The sequence below is a fragment of the Mobula hypostoma genome, chromosome 18 (genome assembly GCF_963921235.1).
Source record: "Mobula hypostoma chromosome 18, sMobHyp1.1, whole genome shotgun sequence".
NCBI lineage: Eukaryota > Metazoa > Chordata > Chondrichthyes > Myliobatiformes > Myliobatidae > Mobula > Mobula hypostoma.
The window spans coordinates 38,043,282-38,053,616 of NC_086114.1; the positions used below are offsets into that span (position 1 = coordinate 38,043,282).

The 10,335-nt window shown below is 43.6% G+C and overlaps 1 protein-coding gene across 3 annotated transcripts in view; it reads left to right on the forward strand.

Annotated features, from left to right (window-relative positions):
• The window catches only part of LOC134358203 (carbohydrate sulfotransferase 3), a 92,819-nt gene extending 83,031 nt beyond the window's left edge, over window positions 1-9,788 (forward strand). For all 3 annotated transcript variants that reach the window (XM_063070199.1, XM_063070200.1, XM_063070201.1), the window contains one exon: window positions 5,711-9,788. In XM_063070199.1, the coding sequence (XP_062926269.1) occupies window positions 5,711-6,941 (1,231 nt within the window). In that variant the 3' untranslated portion in view covers window positions 6,942-9,788. The remainder of the gene's footprint in view (window positions 1-5,710) is intronic.
• Window positions 9,789-10,335: the final 547 nt, after the last annotated feature.

Here is a 10,335-nt window from a genome sequence, read left to right on the forward strand (position 1 = left end):
TTTATACATAAAATAATACCATATATTGAATAAAATAGACTGTGTAAAAGCAAGGCCTTAGAGCCAAAAAAAAGGACACAAAGACCTCCATGGTAGTACAAACACTCATGATAGTACTCAAGCGGCTGAATACTCTCCCCTGTTTCTGTATTAATTTGCAAGTGGACATTATGCTGACTGCAGCCTGCAGTGAATCTATGGTACGTCTGTCTCCTTTTCCAGCCATAAACAGCATCTCCAATTTAAGCGAATGCAGATAAATAGCAGAAGAGGGGAGGAGAAGATGGCGGCGTGACACAGCGAGTGCGGCCTCTCCAGTGAATGATATCTGTATTTGTCAAGTAGGATGCCGTGCACAATCCTGCTTTGATAGAGACAGACGTGAGAAGCGCAAAGGAACATCTGGAGAAACTATTGAAATGCCTGCCTCGCTGCTGCTGCTACTGTGCAATCGAGAATCTCCGGAGGGGAAGACCCTGAATCCTTGGCTTTGCTTGTTGCTTGGCGGCCGGGGCCGGGGTCAAAGTGCTCGGCAGAGATGGTGCTCAGTGCTCGGTTTCAGAGGGTTGGTCAGAGGCTCGAAGTTTTCGGACGGACTCAAGGGTTGGCTGTGGTCGGGTGCTTCCAGGGTGCTGCATTGGCAAGTTTGTGGCACTGGACGTTCATGGCAGGGAGAGTTTTTCTTCCTTCTACCGTCTGCGTGAGATGATGGGACTTCCGAGACTTTGAAACTTTTTGTTTACCGCGCCCATGGTCTGTTCTTTATCAAATTACGGTATTGCTTTGCACTGTTGTAACTATATGTTATAATTATGTGGTTTCTGTCAGTTTTTTCAGCCTTGGTTTGTCTTGTGTTTCTGTGATATCATTCTGGAGGAACATTGCATCATTTCTTTATGCATGCATTGCTAAATGACAATAAACGAGGACTGCGTGTCCTCATTATCTAATTTAATAATCTAATCTAATCTAAATAATTTGCATTTCCTTTCGCTTCAGCAGGGTGAGGGAGAATGAAGCTCATCAAAATAAAAGATCCCAAGTTTATTGTCATCAAATTTATGACAAAGAACATGAGAACTTTTGCTTTAATAATTTTAATTCACACTAACTGTGCTGAAGTGAAAGACTATGTCAATTGTTAATCTGTTACAAATCTATTGAAACCTTGACTGTTTCTTTCCTTTAATAAATACTCATGATTTCAAATTTTTTCTCGTTTAAATTCTTTAAGGAAGCAAAACTAGGGATCACTTACAAATGCAATCCCAGTTCATACATGACTCTTCCCGTTAATAAAACTGGACCAACAACCCATGCTGCCTGTTTCCGGAGAGAGTCGGGAGCTGTGAGTGTTTAGTCACTCCTCTTAAACCCAGCCTTGCACAGATCTGCATCATCAGAGAGTGAACATGTTTGCCGCAGTGCTGAAGACCTGGTTTCAATCCTAACCTTGGGTGCTGTCAGTGTGGAGTTTCTTGTGACAAGTGCTCTGCTTTCTTCTCTCATCCCAACAAGGTGCAGGTTGGCAGATTAACTGGCCTCTGTAAATTACCCCTAGCACGGGGTTGAGTGGTAGAAACTGGGGGATACTGGTGAGAGTGAGGAAAGGATAAAACAGTGGGATTACTGTCAACGTGGGATGGATTCAGTGGGCTGAAATGCTGTGTACCTCCACAAATAGACTCTATTTGTTGTTCCCTCAGCTGCTGGGCACCGTGATGAGAGAATCCCTGTTTTGCAGGATGTGGATTCCTGTCCACAGGATAAGAAAAATAAAGGGATGTTATTTATCTTTTAATTATTTTATAGTAACATTTAAAATTATTTCTTAATGTTTACAAGTTTTGAATTAATTTTATTAATTTAAAATAATTTACATTTATTGCAGTCTTAAATAGCAGAGATAATTCACTTCTGCATGAATCCCCATTTTAAGAGGGGACAGTGTTCTGCCGCACAATTGCATTCAAAACCTTGCCAAAGCCTTTCAGGATGTCATCTCAGTAGCATGCTCTACAAAGGTCCCCTCTCTGCTGATGCCTCATGAAACCTCATATGTCCCATGTGCAGTGTCAGATTAATTAGCCTTTCTAAAGAAGATCTGCATTTTCTGGAGTTTAAAGAAATGATGAACGATTGTATTTAAACATGCAAGATGTAGAGGCGGCAAAAAGATTTCTTGAGATGAGTTTCAAATGAGGGACTTAGCTAAAAGTTCAGGGGGTGGACATTCAGAAGTAGGCTGTGCAGGATGATAAATATCTGGATTTACCTTCCCCAAGGGGGCTAGATCTTTGTGAGTATGTAAAGTGAAGGAAGATAACTTTTTCATGACCATAAGGTGTTGGCACAGAAGATTTCATAAGACCTGGGGCAGTTCAGCCATCATCATATTGAATGGTGGGGTAAGGTTGACATCGTGGCCCCTGCCCATACCCCACATGAGCCATCTGTTGTCGGCCCCCAACCAACACATATTCCACTCTCCCCTCCTACCCCTCCTCACAGTCCCCCACCCTGCTCTCATGACTATACCCATTCCCCACATGAAGCCACCACGGTGGGCTTCACAGCTGAACAGGTGAGAAGACAGCTGAAATGTCTCAACCCAAGCAAGGCTGCAGGCCCGGATGGTGTCAGTACCAGGGTGCTCAAAGCCTGTGCCCCTCAGCTATGTGGAGTACTTCGCCATGTCTTCAACCTGAGCCTGAGGCTCTGGAGGGTTCCTGTGCTGTGGAAGACGTCTTGCCTCGTCCCTGTGCCGAAGACGCCGCGCCCCAGCGGCCTCAATGACTACAGACCGGTGGCATTGACCTCCCACATCATGAAGACCCTGGAGAGACTTGTTCTGGAGCTGCTGCGGCCTATGGTCAGGCCACACTTAGATCCCCTCCAGTTCACCTACCAGCCCCGACTAGGAGTTGAGGATGCCATCGTCTACCTGCTGAACCGTGTCTACGCCCACCTGGTCAAGCCAGCGAGCACTGTGAGGGTCATGTTTTTTGACTTCTCCACTGCGTTCAACACCATCCGCCCTGCTCTGCTGGGGGAGAAGCTGACAGCGATGCAGGTGGATGCTTCCCTGGTATCATGGATTCTTGATTACCTGACTGGCAGACCACAGTACGTGTGCTTGCAACACTGTGTGTCCGACAGAGTGATCAGCAGCACTGGGGCTCCACAGGGGACTGTCTTGTCTCCCTTTCTCTTCACCATTTACACCTCGGACTTCAACTGCTGCACAGAGTCTTGTCATCTTCAGAAGTTTTCAGATGACTCTGCCATAGTTGGATGCATCAGCAAGGGAGATGAGGCTGAGTACAGGGCTATGGTAGGAAACTTTGTCACATGGTGTGAGCAGAATTATCTGCAGCTTAATGTGAAAAAGACTAAGGAGCTGGTGGTAGACCAGAGGAGAGCTAAGGTACCGGTGACCCCTGTTTCCATCCAGGGGGTCAGTGTGGACATGGTGCAGGATTACAAATACCTGGGGATAAGAATTGACAATAAATTGGACTGGTCAAAGAACACTGAGGCTGTCTACAAGAAGGGTCAGAGCCGTCTCTATTTCCTGAGGAGACTGAGGTCCGTTAACATTTGCTGGGACGATACTGAGGACGTTCTACGAGTCTGTGGTGGCCAGTGCTATCATGTTTGCTGTTGTGTACTGGGGCAGCAGGCTGAGGGTAGCAGACACCAACAGAATCAACAAACTCATTCGTAAAGCCAGTGATGTTGTGGGGATGGAACTGGACTCTCTCATGGTGATGTCTGGAAAGAGGATGCTGTCTAAGTTGCATGCCATCTTGGTCAATGTCTCCCATCCACTGCATAATGTACTGGGTGGGCACAGGAGTACATTCAGCCAGAGACTCATTTCACCGAGATGCAGCACTGAGCGTCATAGGAAGTCATTCCTGCCTGTGGCCATCAAACTTTACAACTCCTCCCTTGGAGGGTCAGACACCCTGAGCCAATAGGCTGGTCCTGGACTTATTTAATAAATTACTGGCATAATTTACATATTACTATTTAACTATCTATGGTTCTATTACTATTTATTATTTATGGTGCAACTGAAACGAAAACCAGTTTCCTCTGGGATCAATAAAGTATGACTATGACTATGACTATGTTTGATGGGGTGAGTAATCTACTGCTGTAGCTATATGTTCTGTTATTGTTTATTACGTCTGGCTCAGTGTGGGTGGTGTGGGCAGGCAGGAGCATGGGCAGAGATTTCAGGAAGCTGGTTGGGTCCATGGCAATTCCACTCTTTGTTCCTTCAATAAATTCTGCCTACATTTCTGTTTTTAAATCCCAAACTGTTGATGTGTTCTATTTGTATACTTCCTTAATAAATAAACTGAGGTTTGGCTGCTGCCAGCAAGCTCAACATTTATTGTGCAAATAAACCGTGATAGATGGACACTTCCTTAAACTGCAGCAAGGGTTAACTAACCCTCATACTCCAGAGATTGTGTTGGGAGTATAAGGATCTGGCCCCGAGATGATAAAGGGACATCTTTAGTTGCAGGGGTCCTTGAATCCACTGGTGTCCCAAAGTACCTTCTGTAGTTATCCAGGGTGCCAGTACCTCGGCAGGCCAGGCAGCATCTATGGAAAAGAGTCCTGATGAATGGTCTCGGCCTGAAACATCAACCGCACTCTTTTCCATAGATGCTGCCTGGCCTACTGAGTTCCTCCAGCATTTTTTGTGTGTGTTGCTTGGATTTCCAGCGTCCGCAGATTTTCTCTGGTTTGTAGTATTCAATTGTGCTGGTTTTTTTTTGCATTGGTGGTGGAAGGGTTTAGTCTGTCAGGAAATGGAATATGTGCTACCATATACCAAACTTGTAAAGTGTTTTGGTATCCACAGAGTACAGGTTGTTTCATTGCAGGTCCAAAAGCAAGGTCTTGGCTCAAAATGCTTATGTTTATTCTCCTCCATATATGCTGCTTGTCTGGCTAAGTTCCTCTTGTGTGTTGCTTCAGCGCAGGTCCTGATTAGCTGTGAACCAGTATGGGAGCCATGGTAGAGGCTGGCCTCTCACCCTGTGGATGTGACCTCCTTTGTTTTTTGTTTCCACCTTTTCACACTCTGCTGGGATTTGATCTCATTTTGGTTAGTTACTGCACCAGAAACATACTATAATGCTGTAATACTGCCAGATATCCATCCAGCAGCGAGTGAAACTGGTGTTATAAATAATACTTAATCCTGATTGATTTATACATTTAGTTCTTTAGCATAAACAGACTGATAAACTCTCAGTGTAATAATGCACGGACGCATCCTATTTATAATGTGGATTTATTGAGTAAATATAGAAGTTTGTTTATTCTCCTCAGCCATCAGTTGACTATGATTAGAATGTCAGTCTGTTGACAGTCCGTTCTATGTATGATGTTGATCCATTGACAGATCCCACTGATAAGGTGGATTCATTAATAGATTCTGTGTATAAAGCCCATCCATTGCTGGCCCCGTTTATGGTATCTATACCTTGACAAATTGTTTATATTAATAGTAGTTCATAGTGTCCATCCAGCGATAACTACTCTTTACAATTTTGATCTGTTGGTAAAATTGTAATGCCGATTTCTGATATGTTTTCCATATTTTCTTCTAACATCCGCTGATTAAATCTAAAGTCTAGATTTACTGAGGATAATTCTATTAAAATGTTACCTTCTTCCTCTTCAGGGTGTCAGACAAGTTTACGCTGAAATTACCTCACGTGGAATTGGTGGAGCCAAACAACACAATTTCGGCCAGAGCCTTGACTGAGAATAACTCCCTTCTCTCGAGCTCAAACACTGCCCTCTGGCAGCTGCTGAAAGCACAGAGAAACTGCTCCTCATCGCAGGCTGTGCCAAGAAGAGAGGAAAGAAAGGACTTGGTAGAGAGAAAGCACTTGCTGTTGATGGCTACGACAAGGACAGGCTCTTCCTTTGTTGGTGAATTCTTCAACCAGAACAACAATATATTCTACCTGTTTGAACCACTGTGGCACGTGGAGAAGACGGTGACATTTGAACCAGGTGGAATGAACGGTGTGGCCACGTCCATCATATATCGTGACGTGGTGCAGCAGTTAATGCTGTGTGACCTGTACGCGTTAGAGAGCTTCCTGTTCCCAATGCCCGACCGCCATATTACGGGCTTCTTGTTCCGGCGAGGCTCAAGCAAGTCCTTGTGCGAGGGAGCAGTCTGCACTCCGGCCAAGAGAGGGGGGACGGAGAGGTTCCCCTGTCGTTTGCGTCATTGTGGGCTCCTCAACATGACCTTGGCTGCTCAAGCATGTCTCCAGAAGCAGCATGTGGCCATGAAGACTGTCCGGCTAAGGCAGCTGGAGTTTCTTCGGCCGCTGGTGGAGGACCTTAGGATCAACCTTAGGATCATTCAGCTGGTGAGGGATCCCAGGGCTGTGCTAGCATCTCGGATGGTGGCCTTCCCCAGTAAGTACGAAGCGTGGAAGAAGTGGGCCAATGAAGGAGAAGTGCCTGATGACGAGGAGGTGGGTAAACTCCGAGGGAACTGCGAGAACCTCCGTGCCTCAGCACAGCTTGGTATCAGCCAACCGCCCTGGCTCAAGGATCGCTTCATGCTGATGCGCTACGAGGACATTGCCCTAGAACCCGTGAAGAGAGCACAGGAGATGTACCGCTTTGCTGGCATTCCCTTCACTCCTGAGGTCAAGAAGTGGATTTACGAAAACACCCAAGCTTCCAAGGCCAGTGACAATGTTTACTCAACGCACAAAAACTCTTCAGAGCAGTTTGAGAAATGGCGACTCGGTCTGCCATTCAAGATTGCCAGAGTTGTCCAACAAGTGTGCGAGCCAGCGATGAAATTGTTTGGCTACAAGTTTGTCAAAGACGCAGCAACACTTGCCAACAGATCCGCCAGCCTGCTCGAGAACAGAAACTTCTGAATAACCTAATTTAGGGAGAAATTTTGGTTGTCTTCCAGTCACTGAAGGAATACAGTTTATTGTCAGAGATAAAGCTTGAAGGTTCTTGGACCTTCTTCAGAAGCGTTAAGTAAATTTAACATCTCCTGGATGGATGTGCAATGGCCTTATTAGGCATGACAAGGACAGAGCAGTTGCCTGAGTACAGATAATAATGGAAACACATATATTATGCACACACATGAGGGATTTATTTATTAAAGGAAAGATTATTTTTATGACTTGATTTTATAAAGATTTAGCATGGTGTTGAGGCTAGATGGGGTGACAGGGTTACAAAGGATCTTAATCCTATTTTTACTGAATTTAGACATTAGGGTTAAAAATCAAATTATAGGGGATGTGAATTTATTTTTGATTTTAAATTATAGAAATTCTTTTTATAGAATTTCAGGGCTTATTTTTCACCCAATTTTAGAGATACCTTTAGGACAAATATTATATTTTTGACTAGATATTGAGCCTAAATTTGAGACTAAATTTGAAGGGGGAGTGAATGTAATGGCTAGATAAATGCTCAAAGTTTTAGAGATGTATTGTAGACATTTGGTGTAAAACAATTCTTTTGTTAGTGGGATTTGAGATTTGATTCCTTCTTTATTTCCACCTCTTGAATAACTTCTCTTAGATCTTTTATTCAAATTGACATGCTATTGTAATCTATGCAGAGGAGCTTATGCTGGTCCAAGAATGAACTTCTGCACAGCCACATTGACAAGACATTTTGGTTACTTACAATCCCATTTCATTCTCAAGATTTCAATTAGGTTTGTAGTGGATTAAATGCAGATGACTACACCCTGTGGGTCAAGAGAAAGTGCTAGAAGCCGTACTATTGAAGTAAAGTGACTCTAAAGCCCAGACTTCAAGTGGTGATACCTTTATTCACATTGATATCATGGAAAGCCTGTAGTTACAGAACAATTTTGGCATATATCATACTGATGAATAAGCATATATTTGTGACCAGGAGCAAGTAATTTTTAACCATAGAATAGACAAGTGACTAAATCACATGAGTGTGTGACCTCTTTTCGTCCATTTACACTTAGTGCCCTAATCCTGATTCTGGAAGACTTGTCTGCTGTCTGCAGGTCTAAGTTTAGGACATTGGTTTACAAAAGTTCATTGGGCTACAACATTCAAATTGAAAAATCCAACTACTTAGTTCATTAACCCTTTTGCTTACCCTTCTTTCACACCTACGCAAGGCGACAGGCATCACCCACAACCTTCCAACACCAATCTTAAATGTTACTGGAATAAGTGTTCTGTCTTGAACAACTGTTAAAGATCCAAGTTTCCGGCTGAAACTCCTAAGAATCTTAATAAATGAGAATAAACTTCACCTGTCTAGAAACTGACTGCATCAAAAATAAAGCTGATTCACACTCTGCTAGATCAATGGTTCATTTATAAGCAAAATAATCTTTTCACCCAGTCCCATGGTATCTCTTCCAGGGTCAGGCTAATAGTACACACCACCCACCACCAACGCCAAAGGAAGACTAGTTATTCGGGGAGTTCTGCATTGAATCTTGGAGTAAAGAGCCCTGACTACAATGCCTTTGTAATCTGTTCCCTCTGGTATTTTAGCAGGGTGTGGCTAGTTTGTAGTGTGCGCACAGGCAGTAGTTATAATGGCGTTTGTACATCTTGGGAGCATCCACTGGATCATAGAGAGCTGGGATCTGGAAGAGTGCTGTGAGAAATTTGGATAGTGTGTATCTGCTATAAATGCTATTGTTACTTGGGCAATTAATGCTCCTTTTGAAGTTCGTTTAGATTCAGGACTTGAGGGAACTCTTGCATTCTGGTCCTGCTTTAGCGAACAGCAATAAATCAGTCACCAACATGCTGCATTAACCAGCTCATTTGCATGATTGTTCTTCCTGGCATCTAAGGTTCTCTAAGAGAATCAGGCCATCGTATTTTAGCTGACCACATCCATGGAATTTAGTTGACAGTGCAGAGCACTGCCACATTGCATGTCTGCAACAGTCATCTTGACTGATGGCTGGGCTTTCAACAGTCAGATTTTCTGCCTTAGGAGCCACATCAAAGATTGGCATAACCTGTGGGAGAGAACAGGGTGGCCTTGGGGTAAGAACTGCATACGATTGAGACCTTTGTGTTCGTTCTTGGACCAGTCAAGTAAGCAGCTTAGCACAGGGCTTTGCCTATTTACAAGCTGTGTTTGTTACTTAGTTCTCAAATGGTAACTGTTTAATCCCAAACCCGTCCATGGTCTTGTCACAGCACTCTGTGTAAGTGCTTCAGAGTTGTGTTTTTATCATGCTTTGATTTGACATCGCAGAGTCTCTAACTCTGACCTCTGACCTGCTGAAGACTCCTGAGCCAGGCTGAAGCTATGGGATGCCAAGGCTAAGGAGAGCTCAAATACTTGATCATGTCCTCTTTACTTCATCTTGTTTAATGATTAATTTTTGGGCAATGTGAAGGAACTAGTCAGCTCTTGGTCTCTCAGTTATTTTATTTGGCCAATAGGTCAAACTAACCTGCAAATCACAGCAACACAGGTGTGAACAGGAGTCTTGGCTGTTAAATGTGCAAGCTCAGATCCATTCTAGCTGTGAGAACACACGTAATTTTACCTCATGTCTGCCCGATATCAGGTATCTTCACAGGATATCGGGGAGTTGCTCTGCAGCTGGCTTGCAGAGAGTTGATCATTGGATACACAAATTATGGATGTACTGTAGGTCGGGGTTTGTCTCTGATAATTGTGTTTCATTTTACTGTAACCATGGTTGGGAATATCTCTGTAAGGTGGCTGACATGTCATTAAATATTCATTACATGGTAATGCCTTGCTCTGTGCTGGCATTTTGTCCTGTTAAATACTCACACTCTTGGACAGCACTGGTCTTAGATTTTCAGTTATCAGTTAACTCAGAGGACATTATGGGTTAACTGGTAACCTAAAGTCATGTTCATACCTAAGGCTAAAGGGAGCTTTATGAGAAATATCAAGGTCATTGGTTTGCCTTCATCTCCAAAGCCATGCCCTTCAAACTGAAATCATAGTTAGTCTCTTGACCCAAAATATTGACTATCCAATTCCATCCAAGGATTTTGCCCGACCCACTAAATTCTTCCAGACTTCCCTTGTTGCTCCAAATTCCGGCTTCTGCTGTCCCCAGTGTCTCCATTGCTGTAGAATCTGGGGGCAGGTAGGGGTGGTGGTCAACATTTCTTTTAAAATCAAAACTGCAGAAACAAGAATGGAGCCTGTCAAGGTTTGGTTATCTGCAGAATTGCACTATTAAACTAAATGCCAAACTGTTTCTAGAAACATAGAAATAACTGAATCATAAGAGCCATTTGGCCCTTT